The 19,243-nt window shown below is 41.5% G+C and overlaps 1 protein-coding gene across 3 annotated transcripts in view; it reads right to left on the reverse strand.

The window, feature by feature from the left end:
* Positions 1–17,402, reverse strand: part of INPP5D (inositol polyphosphate-5-phosphatase D) — a 125,594-nt gene extending 108,192 nt beyond the window's left edge. For 2 of the 3 annotated variants that reach the window (XM_063442376.1, XM_063442378.1), the window contains exons 1-2: positions 17,118–17,343; positions 11,649–11,712 (exon numbers count right to left, since the gene is read on the reverse strand). In XM_063442376.1, coding sequence (XP_063298446.1) covers positions 11,649–11,712; positions 17,118–17,251 — 198 coding nt within the window. In that variant the 5' untranslated portion in view covers positions 17,252–17,343. Of the gene's footprint in view, positions 1–11,648; positions 11,713–17,117 lie in introns of all 3 variants that reach the window. The other variant, XM_063442377.1, reaches the window with a different exon arrangement.
* Between the last annotated feature and the right edge of the window lie 1,841 nt (positions 17,403–19,243).

Here is a 19,243-nt window from a genome sequence, read left to right on the forward strand (position 1 = left end):
ATGAGTTGGGCCACTCATTGAAGGACCACTCTGGACTGATTTTTTTAAAGTGAAAATTTGTAGTAAATTGATAAGGTTATTTACTGAAGTGAGAACTCAACATGAATTTAAGGTGAATTTCAAATTTAAGGCCAGAGTAGTCAAACTGAAAGCATAGCTGACAGAGAGAATTTTTACAGATCGGCTATTTTGACCATAAATTTTAAATTTACCTTAAATTCACTTTGAATTCTCAATTTAGTAAATAAGCCTGTCAAAGTGAATTTAAAATCTAAGGTCAGGGGGCGGGGCCGGACCGCCATGCTGACCGGTCGCATGGCGGATGGGCTCCGGAGAAACCCGACATCGGAGCCAAAATAGGCAGCCATCCAAACCCACAAACAGCGAGAAACCACTCACACAGCGGTGGGAAGGGTAGCGGACCCCGAGATCGGGAGTTCCGGATCCCCCAACGGGAAGCACGGGACTTTGGAGGCCGCGGCCTACTTTAGGGGGAGCGGGGTGGACGGCCGCTGCCCTGTCTCCCTACTATACTGCCCCACGCTGGAATGTTTAATGCCTGCCGGCTCCTGTTCCCCCCCCTCTGGGCCGGGGGGGTCATCCCGGTCCACATTGGGGCGCACGCAAGCCGACCTGTGAGCTGACCACACGGCACCGGACATACAAGGCCCAAATCCAAAATGGCGGCGGCTCAGAGCACCTATACTACCGCTCCTTCGATATTGAGCCACAACAGCTGTCTGATTACAGGTACGGCGACCGCACCAGACACAGGACAAAGGGAAAGCTGCAGCCTCTCAGCATGGCACTGGGGTAGGAGTGACACACAGCACACAAGTGAGCTTGGAGTTTGCACCTGGGCAGATCTACAATGGCAAGCCACATGTTTACTCCCACATCCATGAGAGCGCCACAAAAGCCACTTACCCGACCAGGGAATCAATGGAGGGCACAGCTCGTCACCACCCTTTCCAGCCACAGATCGAGGAGCCGTAAAGCTACACACACTGCAAGCGCTGCTGGAACTGAGTCCCGTCGCAGAGGACTGCTAGCAGTTTCTACTCTACACTGACAGCCCCCATCCTGAGGGACAAAACAGGACTTACCTTGGGCTTACACGGACGGTACCAGATGCCCCTTTCTCACCTTCTCAGCAGATCAGTCTGTCTTCACATGCGACCCCACTCTCAAGCTGCATACCCCACTATGCTTTATTATTACTGTTCTAGGCAACTTGTATGAGCAAATGTTCTAAGCAACTGTGACAAGCTAATGTTATCCATAAATGTAGGGTATTCCTAAGTATACCTGTCAGATCAACAAGTAATCGAACAATCTTACTTAAGCCTAACCAAGTATAGATGAGATAAGCTACATATGCAACCACATAGCGACTACATAAGCGATTACAAAAACGAATCCACTAGCATGTAACTCAGCTTGTAGACACGAACATAAATATTAGACCACTGTTTTTCGTTTTTATGTGCATCGCTGGGGTTTAACGCAGATATAATCGTCTGTTTCATAGATTACTAACGTATACATAAAATTGCCTAGTTTAGCATGTTCAAAAAAACAATCTACAAATAGCGTGATTTAAGCCTGTTCATAAATATAAAAATAGTGCATTGTACTACCATACCCTAATGCTTTCCATGTTATCACTCTTTGTTTTGAAATATGCATGCGGATTGCCTTTGGGGTACCACGTGCCTGAATGTTACCACCATATGCACTGCAAAAATAAAGAATAAAAAAAAAAAAAAAAAAAATCTAAGGTCAGAGCAGCAAAACTGAAAGCACAGCCAAATTAATTCAGGCATTTTAAACTTGGAAATTCACTTTGAATTCTCTCTTTGGTACGTAACCATGTAACAGGGTGTTTACTAAGGTGAGAATTCAAGATAAATTCAAAGTAAATCTATGGCCAGAGTGGCTGAGCAGAAAGCATTACTTAGATAATTTCTCTAGATTTTCTATTCTAAACATAAATTTGAAATTTACCTTCGAATTCACTATGAATTCTCACTTTGGTTAAAAGGCATGTGAAAATGAATTTAAAATTTTAAATTACACTATAGTCGCCATAACAGCTACGGCTTAATATAGTTGAGTGATTATAGCCTGTCCCTGCAGCCTTTTTGCTGTAAACGGAGAAAAGACAGTGTTTAAATTGCTATCTAGGGACACCTCTAGTAGCTACTCCTAAGATGACCACTGGAGGTGGTTCCCGGGGCAGTGCTGCACAGTGAGCAACACTGACAGTCAGCATCTTCACCCTCTGCATGGAGACACTGAACTTTCCTCATAGAGATGCATTGATTCAATTCATCTCTATGAGGAGATGCTAATTGGCCAAACTGGTGTTTGGCCCCCGGTCCCGCACCGCCTTCCTGAGATCTGATGATGTCAGCCAAGGAGGTGCATCGGGGGCGGGGCCAGCACCAGTTGACCTGCGCAGCACTGGACATAAGGTATGTTTTATTATCTTTTAGGGGGGCAAGGTTCAGGTCCAGTTCAGTTATAAATGACCATGGCTTAGACTCTTAATTGAGCTGGAGAGAGAGGAAGGGAATACATTTTCCAGTGTAAACTCACCCAACTTGTGTGAATGCTGCATATATTGGCACATGAAGCACAGTGCATTAGGGTGTGTTCCAATAAATAATGGTTTTATTTTTATTTTGGGCACTGGTATAACAAAAAGAATTTTATGTCAAGACACGGAGGCTCATATTGCTTACCCCTTCCTTTACTGTCCACCAATAGCAGCACAGGATACAAACAGTAAGAAAAAATGGTAACCATAGTGATAGACCACTCCCATACCAAGTCCCAGTATAATAGTCAGCACCTCCCCACACAATTCCTCTTTCTTTGCTGCTACCTAACAGATAAGTACATGACTAATTTCTTCCATATTATCACTGCCTTATTGTTATGTATACTATTTATTTGCATTATTGATGTTACTCTCATTATTGCTCTGTTGCTACATGTATGTTTATTTGCTTTTTTGCTTGTAGTTTCATTATTTACTTATTTATTTTCCATGTGTTTTATGTTTCCATGTTTTATCCTCTTGTGGATTGAGCCCAGGTTCCAGACCTCTTTAGGGTATTATTATCAGTATCCCTATCACTTGAGCTTCTCCTGTTGCTCTTATCTTTTTTCTCTGTTTGCCTTATCTTTCTCATGCTGTCTGTGACTCCATTGCTCCTGCTTCCTGTCTGACAGTCTGGGCCCTGGTGAGCTCCCTATCTCTACCCTCTAATAAGGTATGGCTAGTCTGGTGTGATTAACTCCTGCTAGCTTGTTCTCTCCCTGTCATTTTCATTTTAGCTTTCAACTCCCTGCAGCATATATTACTATTTTATATTTGGTGACATTGGGATATCTCACAGCGATTTTATTATGCCCAAGTACAAAGTGCCTGCCACCGCCCTCCCCCTGGGGAAATGGATATACCCCATGCTTTGGTTAGCCCCTCTACCAGCTCTGGCCCCCTTCCTCTGCAGGTGACCCTATGTCAGTACCTGACGATGCCCAATCCCTAGCTCTACAGCGCTCCGTTACGGAAGCCATTATGACCGCCATGGGCTCCATGTCCTCGGCTCTTTCCCAGACTATTTCACAGGCCTTACTGGCACTCCCTTTGGCCGCAGAAGGCTCGGCCACGCCGACGCGCTTAGCGCCTTCTGCTTTCAGCCCTACAGGGGATGTTCCAAGAAAGGCTACGGCCAAATCCAGGCACTTAAGTCCCCCTGCCTCCAGAAACAATACGACTGGTGTGACTATATCCACTGACAGCATGCCTATGTCACGCAAGAGAGCCTTTCAGACAGAACGGGTGTGGCAGTGGAAATGTGCTAGAGCACAAAAAGAGAGTGACTCCGACTCAGAAATCGGGTCTTGTGAGGAGGCTGATGCTGAGTCCGTAGGTGACTCCAATGACGACATTGGCGGACAGGACACTGACCTTTTTGTCCCTGCTCTGTCGGGGCTGGTAATGAGTGGCTCGTGCCGCGACTCCCCCGCTACCGCAGGTTCCGCCCTCATAGACCCATCTGGGGAACCTATGTTTGACCTGGATGCTCTCCATCACCCAAGGTCGGCAGAATGGCTCCCAACGGACCATGTGGCTAAGTACCTAGAGAACTGGGTACGGCGCCACTTTAGCAAGGTGTCTTGGCATGAGCAATTGGTTTTAGTACGGATTTAACGGTTGGACTCCTGTTTTTTATGTTTTCACAGGTTGATTCTGCGCTGTTGGTGCTGTATAAAGATCCTCACTTCTTCCCAAGACTTCACCACATTGGCTGGAGATCAATGGATGGTGCTGTGACAGACTCCCTGTTGTTGACGCTTAGTCATTTGTTGATGGTTTAGTCCCAGTTCACAGATGGTTCCTGATAAGTATCCGGCTGGATTTCGGGATGGTTTGGTCTTCTGAGTTCTGGACTGTTCATTGGTTCCTGTTTTCTGGTTTGGTGTCGCATCTCCAAAGAAAGAGGAATTGTGTGGGGAGGTGCTGACTATTATACTGGGACTTGGTATGGGAGTGGTCTATCACTATGGTTACCATTTGTTCTTACTGTTTGTATTCTTTGCTGCTATTGGTGGACAGTAAAGAAAGGGTTAAGCAATACTCGCCTCCGTGTCTTTCATAAAATCATGACTTTTCGTCATGAAATAGCAAAATCATGTAATAACACTATATTTTTGTTTGTTTTCTGCTTGCAACAAATGTCAAAGCCTTGAACAAATTGTACATTGTTGCAACGTGCATTGCAATCCTAATACAAGTATTTATGTATTTTTGTAGTGTGCGAATTTGGGTTATACCAGCTAAATGTTGAATGTGGCAAAGTTTCAAACACTGTTTTAAGTTTAATACATAAGTATGTTCTTAGTATGGTGTATATCGTATATCAGGACATACTGATTAAACTGTGATTTAGGTTTTTGAAGTTTGCACATCAACCAACGAAAAAAAAACAACAACCCAAAACATGATTTATTTAACATTTATGTGGGAAAAGGATTACAAAATACCCAGCTGATTTATTCATACAAAACGATAATGAATTAAGTAAAACTTAAACAGCTTCACTTAATTAATTATAATTACAAAATAGCTTAAACAGCTGCGCCAGGGATTTTTTTTTAACATAGATGTGCTGCATCACTGCAGTGAAAATGGTAATTCTCTCCAAATTATAATACTTTTTTGAACCCTTATCTCTTTTAGAAAGAAACTTGAACATGGTTTACAATCAATCTGCTAATGGTAACCTTTCTACACTGTCTAATGCTTCCCCTGTTCGACCATGTAAAAGGACAGGAAGAGAAGCAGTGGTGATAGGCTGAGAGTATCAGCTGATCACTCATCGTACATTGCGACATACAGTACTTATGGTTGCTCTGAATGGGTTACTCATAATGAACTTCACGTGGTTGTTTTTAATGTTTTATTAGGATATCTAACTATTACAGGTAATAGGCTTGCTTTCTAGACGATCTCCTACTACTACCTAAATTGTGTTTCGTTCTCTTTCTACTGATATCTACCATTGGCTACTGACTATGACCCTTCTCCATCATCTCCACATAAAACAAGACACTGATGGATCTCCTGGTCTTCAAACTCTGCTTACAGACAATGGGGAGATATATAAAAGTGTTCTGTTCAAAAAATTGGTGCAAAAATGTAAAAGGTGGTGGAGGATTCACCAATGGTGCCTGCTGGTTCCACTGGTTTCCATGGTGATTGCAGTATGTTAGACCATTTTTAGAACAAAACATTCTAACTCTTCCCCATTCCGCCCTCTCTACTCTTTCCCCTTAGAACAAGACATCGACTGGTCTACAGGTGACTGTCTCCAGCTTTCATAAAAGGACTTGTTTGTAGCTTGTTTGATCCCCATTGGATTTAGTTTGTTACCAGAATATTCTGATCTGAGAGTCTGGCCTTTGGATATAGCACTTTTATTTGGATTCTGCTTTTGTCCCATAAAATTTCCTAATTATTATTGATTATTATTGATTTCTGCAAATTAGAAACTCTCTTGCTTTACTAACCAACCTTACTGTGTCAATGCAGTTGACCGTGCATAATCTCGCTGCTTTTATTTCTATTACTGTGTATGATTTAACCCTGACATCTCATTAAATATTGCTAAAGGCAAGCATGTTTTTCTACTAATTACAAATGTCATTTGCGTGCACTTGAATTGGAGTTACCCTGAAAATTGCTTTTTCTTTGCAGGTGTTTTCTCAATTTTGGCTAATAATTGCCTTTGTACTAAATTGTTACATCATTTCCTAGTTATATTTGGGGAAAATACAATAAGTTGTTTTTTTTTGCATATTAAAATGTAAACTCTATCCTGTGTGTTTCAGTTTGTATTCCTAAATGAGAATATCACCTCGTGATTCATAGAGCAACTTATTTTGTTTGCTCAAATCTCTCATAACACATTTACAGTCATTTAGAGACACACTAAGTAAGCAATTTTTTTTGCTGTCTAATCCTGTTACATGCGTATTTGCAACCAACGTTCCAAGCTACAAGGCAGGATGGGCAACAATGAGAAAAAGAACAGAGGGACTGTCCCTCTTATAGAGGGGCACTTGGGAGGTATGTGTAATACGTTAACAAATGTATCTCCGCTGTCATTGACTCACCTAGGAAATGGATGTTGAAATCACAGAGGCTGCAGTGTTGGCTCTGGCACTTCTAGCTCTTCCCTCCAGCTAAGAACACTCATAGTTAAGACTGACACTTATGAAGACAATAGCTTGTCTGAACAAGATGCTTAGCATAATTAATCTAATTTTATGGGCTCTGCCTCTTCAACTTTGTGACTCGTTTTTACAAACAGGGCTATTCATTAAGCACCAATTGCAGAATTGAGACTAAAATAACCAAGTTGTGATCAGAGTTGATATGGAGAATTTTTTCCTCAATTTTGCAATTCAGACATTAAAATGGAGCAATTTTGTGATTTAATGATGGTTATCATTGTGAGGTCCAAAGACATCCCGATAATGGCCTTTATGTCTGCGCACAAGGGCTAATGAAAATTGTGACAATTTGAATCATGCTGTGCAGTTCCTACTTCTTTGTCAGCCTCACGGTTGTGTCCTGTCTAAATTTAACATGCCAAGTCGTAGTGGTTTTGGAAATGAGGAAGAAAAGCAAGTGACAGTTGGCAATTGTGTTATAAGAATGACTGTTTGTCCATGTTTGTTAATGTGTGCCTGATTTTTTTTTTGTATGTATTCCTGCATCTATTCACAGGTTTGCACTTTTTTAATGATGTGTGTAGCACAGGAATGTGAGTACATGTCAGATAGACCATGTGCAGTTCTTGGAGGAAGGAAACTAATGGGGCATGTATGTATTTATTACATGGAGTCCTGCATCTATACAAAAAGGAAGTGCTTTGGGGCATACAGAAATGTGTGTGTGAGACAGATACAAGAGTTTATTTGGCTCTGAGTGTGTGCATGTAAGAAAGACAAGTGCTTTTTTGAAAGGCTTTTTGTATATATAAGTGTTGAGAAAGGTGATTTAATTTACGCATGTATGTGACCGAGGGAGTACAGTGTGTACAAGTAAAATAAATAACACAAAACTGTACAATTATGAAAACTGTTAAATGTATTGTAATACATTGTAAAAATTAGGCAAAAAATAGAGAAGTTGTGACTATTGCAGACTTGGAGATTTTTTCCAAATAAGCAAATTTTGCCTACATTTTTGCTGTTCATTACAAGACGATGTTCAGTTTAAACCCTGCAGTATTTTTTTGTTTGTTTTCATATAAATAAGTAGGTATGCAAGAGTAGCATTGAAAATGGCTTCAGTGCATGACACAAGATACTGTCTTGTTAATGACAGTATAACAGATGTTAGTTACTTATACAAAAACAGCATATGCAAATTAATCCCAACAAACACACACAAAAAAAAGAGGAACAACTATCTGCTGTAAATAATGTACCAGGGCACAGCACACACACTGCGTGCATGCAAAATTATATCTTACACCACATAGAACCAAGATTCTGTAACTACACTTGTAAATATAAATTACATACTAACCCCGAAACTACATAGGGCACAGGGTTTTTAGTTAAATAAAAGTATAATTTATCCAACAAATTAGACAAATAGCTTCAAATAAAAACATAGGACAACCCAGCAGTTTCATGCATAGATAGTTGTTTGGGGATACCTAAATAAATATATATTGGATCAGTTCATGCCACTATCAATTATTTCTTAATCCGTTATAGAAATATAGCTGTGCAGGGCGACTGACTGCAGTATTGGAGGGTAAGTGGGGCTTTGTTTTAAATGATTTTATAATGTGCTGCTTTGGCTTGAAAATCACAATCTAGGCTTTGTGTGCTGCTTATCAAAGCAACACTCGGGGCACCATAACAACTTCATCTCAATCATGTTGTGATCTACTAGCACCTTGTTTTTTTCTCTCTATGCCTGCCTTATTGTTTTATCTTCCTGATAAAAATAATTATTTTTTTTTTTTTTTTTTTAAATCTTTCTTTTATTAAGGCATATATGAGGGGTACAGAATGAAGAGAAGGAAATGCATAGGTAGTACATATCTTTGGTGGTAAAACATTGAAAACATAGTTACGTACATTTCCAGGGAGGTAATGCCTTGTTTTTATATTTTGTGAGTCGCTTAGTAGAGACGAGTTTTAAGCAAGCTAGAATAAGATGCAATACAGCGAGTAAGAGCTTTTCATTAGAGAGTATTATCATGTGGGGCATCTTTAGGTTAAGTACTTTGAGTTAAGGCTTTCAATAGTGTAGATTGTCGCTTATGTAACCACAAATCCTCATTGAAACAATACTGAGGCAATGCTTGTGATAGTACAATAAATGTTGTATCAAAAGGCTAATTTGTTGAGCAAGCTAGTGCTGTGAGACATGTCCACTTGCCATTAGGGCAAAGCAGCAGACAACCAAAGGAGCTTTAAACATGTTGGTTAAGCCTATTGTAGTCATTGGCTAATATTAAGTACACGTTTGTTGAAGCGTAGGTAGGCTTAGTATCATATGAGGTCTTTTACATGCATGCTATGGCTACCAGCTGGGCGATATACATGGATGCTGCCTAATTATAACAATGCAGGCATGGGAAACTTAATGCCAGTTAAAGTAATGTGAATTTAAAGAATGAAAACATTATAACCTGGTAACATTATCCATGCAAGGTGAACATTGTAAAGCTTAAGATATACATAGAGTCCACATTATAGGCAAAAAAAAAAAAAAAAACATGTGAGTATACTACATTAAGTTCTCTGTGTCATGGATCAGCAGTGGTGTCTGTTGTCTGTGATTAGTCCCATAATGGCATTTCAGCTTCAGGCAGCAAGCTTGGTTTCAGCCTATTCCTAAGGGTGGGAACCGTGAGTCCTGTGTGTTGAGGACGAGGGTTGTTGCAGCGGTCTGACGGCTCCGATGGGTATCCCTCCAGCCCCAGGCCGGTTGATAGGCCGGCATCTTCATGCCACGGACTTGGGGACTCTTGGGGTCCCAGTCCTCCCCTCTGGGGGGTAGGCAGGAGGTTGTGGTGGTAGGTGGTCGCTCGCAGCGTTTGATCCTCCGCCTGTGTGGACGATGCCGCGGGATTCTGCCCCTGGTGGCCCTCGGCCTAGGTGATCTCTTAAGGCGAGGTTTGTGTGGTTTGGGGATTTGGGTGATCGGAGGGGGCCCACTCACCATCCGGCCCTCTACCTCCCGGTCGTCCTCCTGATGTTGTAGCTGTGGTGCGTTTAGACGTGCCTCCAACCTGGCCCAGAAGTTGGTGAAGATTTCATCCAGCCTCCTTTGGGTTATCTGTGCCGAGTTTAGCGGCTCCGGCTCGGGTTGCTGGGAGTTGGCGCCTTTCAGGGCTAGTCTGGCCGCCATTTTGTGGAGTTCTGCTGGGGCAGTGTCTCAGCAAGTTTGTGCGAGTTTGATGCCGGGTACCGGCTAGTGCGGACCGGGATGACCCCCGCCGGTCCAGAGGGGGGGGGGGGGACAGGGCTGAGATGCAAGCTTGGGAGGGCACTAGGTCGCACAGAGCGGGGGATCGGCCGCCTCACCCGTCCGGCGATGCTGCTAGGCCTCACTCCCGTCACCCTCGACAGGCGCTCCGTGTACCCGCAGGCGGCAGACCCGGGGCACTGTGGCTGGTTTCTGGGGTAGGTATGATTCGGTTCTGGCGTTAGTGAGAGTCCGGGCTGGCTGGTGTGCAGTGAATCAGGCTGATTGAGCTCGGAGCTCACACGAAGCACGTCCAGCCGCCATGAAGCCCAGGCCCCGCCCCCGATAAAAATAATTATAATAAACGTCTAGTAAACACAACTCCCTAAACCACAATAAAAACATCATCTCTATGGAAGGCTTTGGACTGGGAAATATCTCTGTGAGAGGTATTAGATTGTACAATGACCAGCACTAACAAGGGAGTAAATGCTGGGCAAAAAAAGGTGGAGGTAGAATTTTCATTAGCGTAAGAGGTTAATTTTTCGGGCTTGTGATATATTTTTTTTATCATTTTAGGAAATCCATTTTTGATGCAATCAAAATATGCATTATTGGTCATAGACTTTCCTTTAAGGACCAGAATCTTCTAGTTTGATGTCAGTTTGGAATGTCCTGCCTATTTAACTTGACAACAGATCAACAGTTGTTAACTGAGTTGGCCTTCCATTATGAAAAAGAATCTTTAAAGAACTGATTGTTATTATGGCACAGACAGTCAGATATGTACTCTGCTATTTATGGCATTCGGCTTTTTTTTTTTTAATGAAGTGTGAGAATGAATGGACACTATAGAGTGTTTTTTGTAGTGTTATTATCATTTTGTATCTCATCAGAGAATGCATTGTGTTGTTTCAAAGCGTGAATTTGGAAAAGTTAAGACTGAAAGGAGCTTGCGTCAAACAAATAAAATATTTCAATATCCAACACCACATAGAACCTATTTTCAGTATTTCCTTTTTATGTAAACGTTGCTTTTCTGGTAAATGACCACCCCAAAATCCCCCTGTCCCCACTACTTCCCTTTTTTTTCCACCTAAAACTCTACCTCATCTTAGTTGTGCATAAAACCGGCAAACAAGGTGTAGCTATTACTAATTCCTAGCGACCGAGCAATTGTGGCATGAATTGTTCACAACCTTCTATCACAATTTACTAACACAGACTAGTTTTTTCCATAAAGCCTTAGCTCCGTATAGCACACATTACAAGGAGAGTAAACGTTACAGGGTTGTTCATTAAACTCCACATATTATTAAATTAAATCTGAAAGGCAAAATGGAAGCTAAAATAGCTCATTCTCAGCTTGGCTAGATTAGCCACCATTTTTCCAATTCCAAAGTAATTTGTTAAATTATGGAGTTCAGTGACTAAACATGTTAGTGTCAAGAAAGCCTATCTAGAGGAAATACAGTGGCTAACAGTTTAGAACAATATAAACAATATTTTTAGTTGCTAGCTGTTTTTTATTTTTTATTTTTAAATAATGTGTAGTCAAAGGCTCCCCCTTGAAAAGTATTTTCCCTAAATTCTTATTTCTATATTATAAAGAAGCTGGGTGAGGTAGGTGACTTACTTGCACGGACAGCTGCTGCTCTGTGTTCTGTAGGATCCTGTATGTGTAGACACAACTTTGATATCTATATACAGAAAAAAATGTAAAGTTAATAGAAAGTACTGCTATATTCACGTCATCTCTCCAAAATTAGTATGAGGTACTAAGAAGGATTTACTTTTCATAGAACTATCTATCTATCTATCTATCTGTCTCTCAAGGGGTGGGGTATATTCAGTGATAATCTCACATGAGGCAAACAAGGCCATGGGCGGCACTTTGCAGGGGGCAGCAAAAAAGGCACCCCCAAAGGCCCAGGCAGATCCCTTGTTTACCTTGTGTCTGGGGGGGCTTAAGAGCTGGCCGACTGGCCACTTTTGAGCCCCCACGAGGCGGGTGGCGGGCAGCGAGGGAGCATACTCACCGGAGCTCTTCTTGCTCAGCTCCCTCGCACGCCGCTTAATGAAGCCGGGAGCCAGAATATGACGTAATTCCGGCTCCCAGCATCACTAAGTAGCGCGCAAGGGAGCTGAGCAGGAAGATTAAAGCTCCTTCGCGCCTACTTTGTCTGTACACCCCCTGCCTGCCCGCGTAACAACCCCTCTGGACCGCAGGTAAGTAATCCACTCCAGCTCTCCCAGGGAGGCTGGGTGGATTTAAATTAAAATAAAAAAATGTGTTAGTGTTGGGGGAAATGTGTGTGTGTGTGTGTCTGTCAGTGAGTGTTTCTGTCTGTCAGTAAGTGAGTGCAGGGGCGTATTAGCCGCGAGGCAAACAAGGCATTTGCCTTGGGCAGCATTTTCCAGGGGGCGGCAAAAAAACGCCCCCAAATGCCCAGGGCAAATGTCTTGTTAGCCTTGCGACTAACAGACATGCTGGGCTGGTTGCTGGGCGGCCGGCGAGGGAGCTCTTCCCCTGAGCTCTCTGCTCAGCTCCCTCGCGCGCTGCCCGCAGAGTGAGGCTGGGAGCCGGAATATGACGTCATATTCCGGCTCCGCCTCCCAGCCTCACTCTGCGGGCGGCGCACGAGGGAGCTGAGCAGAGAGCTCAGGGGAAGAGCTCTCTCGCCGGCCGCCCAGCCTGCCCGCCAGAGCCGCCCTGCAGCCACTGGACCACCAGGGAATGGGAGAACCTCCCCACCCCCAGCATTCCCAAAGGTAAGGAGGCTGGGGGGGGGGGGAGTAAATAAAAATAAAAATAAAAAATGTGTTAATGTGAGTGTGTGTGTGTGTCTCTGACTGTGTGTGTCTGATAGTGTGTGTGTCTGTTAGTGTGTGGTGTCCGACTGTGTGTGTTTGTTAGTGTGTGTGTCCGACTGTGTGTGTTTGTTAGTGTGTGTGTGTCCGACTGTGTGTGTTTGTTAGTGTATGTCCGACTGTGTGAGTTTGTTAGTGTGTGTCCGACTGTGTGTGTCTGTTAGTGTGTGTGTGTCCGACTGTGTGTGTTTGTTAGTGTGTGTGTGTCCGACTGTGTGTGTTTGTTAGTGTGTGTGTGTCCGACTGTGTGTGTTTGTTAGTGTGTGTGTGTGTCTGTTAGTGTGTGTGTGTCCGACTGTGTGTGTTTGTTAGTGTGTGTGTCCGACTGTGTGTGTTTGTTAGTGTGTGTGTGTCCGACTGTGTGTGTCTGACTGTGTTTGTCTGTTAGCTGGTGTATGCGTATCTGTCAGTGAATGTGTGTGTATTTAGAAGGCGGGGCAGGGGGGAAGGGTTAGGTGGGGGTGGCGCGCGCGCGCGCGGGGGGGGGTGTCTGAGTTTTGTCCTGCCTAGGGCAGCACAAAACCAAGATACACCACTGAGTGAGTGTGTGTCTGTCAGTGTGTGTCTATCTATCAGTGAGTGTGTGTCTGTCAGTGTGTGCGTCTAAGTGAATGTGAGTATCTGTCTGTAAGTTTGTGTGTATGTGTCTGTCAGAGTGTGCGTCTGTCAGAGTGTGCGTCTGTCAGAGTGTGAGTCTGTCAGAGTGTGCGTCTGTCAGAGTGTGAGTCTGTCAGTGTGTGTATGCATCTATCAGTGAGTGTGTGCGTCTGTCAGTGAGTGAGTGTCTGTAATAGTGTGTGTCTATCTATCAGTGTGTCAAATCAGTGAGTGTGTGTGTATGTCATTGTTTGTCAGTGTATATGAGAGTGTGTCTGTCAATGAGTGTATGCATCTATCAGTGAGTGAGTGTCTGTCAGTCAAAGTGCGACCTTGACAGAAAGGGGTGAGAAAAAATTTAAATTATGGGGGTGCCCGAGAACCGTTCTGCCTAAGGCAGCACAAATCCTAAATACACCACTTGGTATATTAGGCAGCAAGTTGACAGTCACTTGAATTACAAGCACTGTCAATTGGAAGCAGGAAAAAAGTGAAAGTAAAAAGATCTGAGTGACTTTGACAAGGGCCAAATAGTGATGGCTCGACCAGTGTTTCTCAACCTTTTATGGAAAAGTACACCTGCAGGTCTAAAAGAATCCTAAGAGAAAGTAAATTCTATTGATTTTAATTCCAAATGAAACGTGTAGACACTGATAATTAACTTAATTCCATATTGGAGAATAAGCCTGATTAAAGGTAGTAAAGAATATTTTTTTAAATAAATATGGTATAATGTCAATGATAAATAGACCTCATCACACACACACATTCACTGACAAACACACACTCAGTTACACATAGAGGACACTAACATAAATACATAGGAAACTGACACACACACACACACAGTTACACACAGAGGACACTGACACATACACTGACTGACAGATACTCTTTAAATGATTTGATACAAACTAACTTACACACTTACTGACACACACACTTTCCACACTATCACTGACACACACACACACTGATTTGACACAAACTGACACACACACTCTCATATTTAAGGATACCAAATTAGGTAGCTATCTACTAAACACAACGGCTACCTAAATTGGTACCCTTATGTGGGACTGACATATTTAAGGATACCAAATTATGGTGCTGTTCATCAGATAGCTCCCTTACATGGTATCCTTAAAATGGCAATCCCAAGTAAGGATGGCAAATTAGTGAGTTATCTATTAAACAACAGAGAGACACTTCAAAATCTATTTTCTTAATTTTGAATTTTGTTTTGTTCCAAATTGACAATTTCTGGATTTCTGAAGAACCGAAATCTGAAAATTTATTAATCGAAACAAACCCAATTTTCCCCAGTGCACATCCCTAGAAAACTGAATAAGATGGAAAAAGAGAGCATTTCAGCCAGATGGGGTAGGAGAAAAGGGTCAAACTGACAGAATGGAAGTCAGTGAAATAGAAAGCAATAATTTGAATAATACAGAAACGAGGAACAGAAAATATGACTGCCTTAAATGGAGAGTGGTCAAGACAGAGTACAAAAGACATCAGGGAGAAAAACCAGGAAGAGGACAACAGAGAAATGAGTCAAGGAGGAGAGATGACATCAGAGAAGGCAGGACAAAGAAGAGAGCGCCAACGTTTCAAGATTGGTCATCTGTCAAAGTGGATGGAAGACAAGAAAAAGGACAAAAGCATAAGAAGGAATAATGTTTTATCTCTTTTTGTTTGCATGTTACATGCGAATAAATGTGTTTTCATGGAGGTGGAATATGGTTTTGTCATTAGACTCTTCCCTAGTCTTCAATCAATTAAGTCGTCCTTCGAATCCTATCTCTTTATTAATAACCTATGGCCTGTCAGAGTGACTTATTTCATAAACCTGCTTCTTACTCTCTCCTAAAGGGCCACACTCCACTCTCACCTCCAGTTCTGCAACTTTCCCACCTTGTCGTTTGGTTGCTATCCCCCTCGATGCCCTTCTTATTGTGTTTTTTTATGCCATTCCTCCTGAAGACTGTACACTTGTCTGAGCAGGTTCCCCATCAACTTATTGTTCCTATAACATTTTGTCATTTTCTCACTTATTGTTTTTTCCTTTTATAATATTGTACAGCGCTGCAGAAAAAGTTGGCGCTATATAAATACCAAAATAATAATAATGTAAGACAAGTGCAAGAGAGATGTATATATAAGAGGGTGAGGTATAGAATGCATACCACAACAACAGGGAAATTAGATGCATTGGAGAAATGAGCACAAAAATGGAAGGAAAGAGGAAGAAACACAAGATCTTACAAAACCCTCTTTTTTTTTTTTTTAACCATAATGTGTTTATCCTAATTCTAATACGTAAACTAACACATTAGTCCTAAATATATAGCATTATTAGATAACACTTGCTCAAAACCACAACCTTGAATTTTTTAACATCTAACATTTTCTCTACAGTTTTTTTAATGGCGAACAAACAATGTGTTAATGTGTAATAATGTTTTTTTTTTACTGAAATATGAAATCACCAGGATATTTATATGCTCAACACTATTCTATTTTCTACTTTTCTACACAGATATACAAACATATTATAGATCACAGTAGCTTGTCAGGAGCTTAAGAAAATCTTTTACAGTGATCCCATATAAATTATTGAATGCTATGTTTCCCTGCAATTTCTTTCCCAGATAGAGGCAACCTACAGCCAGCCTATTTTTTTAATTACTCTCCCCATTCTCTTCCACATTTAGGCTGATGGTATGTAAAGTTGCAGTCTTTATAATTATCTGTAGGGATAGCAAGGCACTTTGCATAGACCAACTGTAATGCCAGTAAGCAATTGCTGTCTGGAGAGGTACCTGCTAAATACACCTGTTTTATAATTCAAAGTAAACATCCACCCCTGTCGTCATGTTATATGAATAATAACCCATATTACCTGCATAGCATGAGTTTAGGAAATAAAAGTGATGTGGGGAACAAATCCCCGCTGGTAATTTTAGTGGGTAGCGTAAGAGAAGAATGATCCAAAGTTAGCAGGGTTATTTATTAAGTGAGAATTCAAAGTGAATTTTAAATGTAAGGCCAGAGTAATTTAACTGAAAGCATAGCTGAGTTAGAGAATGTTTCCAATTTGGCTATTTTTGACCTTAAATTAGAAATTTACTTGCAATGCTTCCTATGGTAAATAACCTTGTGTTTATTTATTTTTTTGTATTTTTATTTTTTTTACTGTTTACATTCTTACATAAAAAATACTAATACATTTGAAAGAGAGAAAGAAATAATGAAAGATAAAAAAGGAAAGCTGATTTAAACAGCATGGTTTTTGCTAGATAATCTCTGCACCTAGGTCAGGTTGAGGTCAGGTTTCTAAAATGGGTTATGATAGATCTATTCAAATTATTTTCAAAAAACATAAATACCAAAATATCGTAACACAACTTCACCTTATACATAGTACACTGTTCCACTCCCAATTTCAATGTTTCTACACCCCCCAGTAATAGTGTACAAAGCTGTGTGCTTTATAGTATACTCCCTACCCGAGTAGGGACCCCTCAGATTATGTGGGTTCCTATATAATAAGGGATACATGTATTAATTACTGCAGAACACTACAATTCCAATGGAACGCACTGGATATAAATTAATGAGTTTCTCAACTTACAGCACACACAGAGCGTAAGCACGACAGACAGACTCGCTGTCTCGCACTAAGTAACTCCCATCCTTTCCAGCCTGTGACAGGAGATCCTCAGCTCTCGAACGAGTGATGTTACCATGGTACCAGCTGTAAGACATCTCTAGAAGTGTCAGATAGATACAGTGTTTGCAGAGCGAGCCCTCTGTCTGTCTTCTCAAACGACCCCCTGCCTCCTGGGTTCCTGCAGAGCCCCCCCTGGTCACAACCCTTGTTCTGAAGCCTATTTGTTCTCTCCCCAAGTTCACTTGTTCTGCGTCTGTTATATTCAGTTTCCTGTTTTAAACACAGAGATGCAAAGGAAACTGAAACATGGTACTTCCTTATTGTAACCACAGCAGAGGAGGGAGGGGGAGAAGCATTATAATAAATTTGCACTAAAACACCCTTCTGCTTCACTTTCCAACAATAGGCCTTAATGAGCCAGCATCCAGCTCTCTTTATAATATCACTTACCTCACTCACAATAAAAAGTCCTCGTGGAATCCCCCTGTAAATCCACTAAACGCTCCTACCCCAACCATTGTCTGTACCCACACCAAACACACCTTGTAAAATGATTCCCTGTGCACACATCAAACACTATTGGCAGACATCTCTCTGCACTTACACTGGACTGCTGTCTCATAAACTGCTCTTTCTCTGAGTTCAGATAAAACACTCCCAGAAAGTGAAGACTTCAATCAGGTTTTGTTCTTAGGATGCCACTTAGTCTCCTGAGACACTTTCTTCACCCCCCACCACCACCACACACACACACACACACTAAAGTATCATTTGGCTTTCCTACAGAATGGGGACTATTCCCTGCACTATAGGGCCATTCAGATAGCAAAAGCAAGATATTATTCACAGTCAGTATATAACAATGTATGGATTTTGCAGATCAAGCTCCAAAACAGCCTGAATTTAGTTGAAATCCTGGACCCTGATTCTTAGAAATCAAAACTATTTACCCCCTTGCAGCTAGGAACCAGCAGGCAAATAGTTAAAAAAAATAAATAATAAAAAACCTTCTCTGTCCGAAAGGTTAATCATGTGAAGGGCAGCCAGCAGTTACTAGCCAGTTACCACACTGAAGTCTAAAATTTGTATTTTTTTTATTTTTTAAAGGCTTATGTGATCAATAGGACCCCCCATATTAGTATAAAGGAGGTGTAATACCTCCCTTATGCCCACTCCTGCACAGCCGTGGGTGGGGGTATATCTACTAAACAGCAACATAACTATAAACTTAAACTAAAATATTAGTCTGAACAGAGTCTTGACATGCATTTTTTTCCAGATCAGATCTTTATTTTTATTTTTAATAGTAGCATCTGGTTATTATGGCTTTTTATTTGGCCTTTTTCAGGGCTGACGAAAACAAGATTGAAGAAAAAAAAAGTCTTCTGAAGATAAGATTTTTTTTTTAGAGGTATTAGATTTATTGGATCCCCTCAATTATTAGGTAGGTTGAATTATTTTATTCGGGTGGTTGGCTAAAGGGCTTAATGGACTTCAAGCCACCAAAGGAAGAAGTGAAGGGAGAAGAAGGGAACTTAGCCTCATTCTGCAGGTTGAAAAAAGCAGGTAAATGTGGTATTTTTTTTTTCATATTTACCTGCATCTTCTTTCTTCTGATTTCCACGCCCACATTGATCAACCCAATCAATGTTCTATCCCTTGGAATGCTAGAAAAGTTCAGTGGGCATACCTGACAGATTTACACATGTGTAGTCTGGAGATCTCTTCACCTTGCAGTATCCTGATAGGAGTAGGAGAGAGAGAGAGTCTGATCAGTGAGATCATGCAGAGCAGGCTCTGGTTTCTGGTTTCTCTTACTGCTGCTGCACAATGATGCCCTGTGTCTGTCATTAGTGGACTGGTCTGACACTGACATGGGTTGGTAAGACGGGGTGGGGCTGAATAAATTCCCCTATCAGAGTGGTTTACCCAATAACACAAAGTGACCAAAGTTATATACGTTTATAAAAGTTTATTACATACTTTTCAAATTTTTCTTTGATTTATTTTGGTTTGTATATTAGTATAAAAATAATTGCTTGTTAGTTTAAAAACATAATAAGTGATGCTTGTCCCTTTAATACCCC

This window comes from Pelobates fuscus, chromosome 2 (assembly GCF_036172605.1).
Source record: "Pelobates fuscus isolate aPelFus1 chromosome 2, aPelFus1.pri, whole genome shotgun sequence".
NCBI classification, from domain to species: domain Eukaryota; kingdom Metazoa; phylum Chordata; class Amphibia; order Anura; family Pelobatidae; genus Pelobates; species Pelobates fuscus.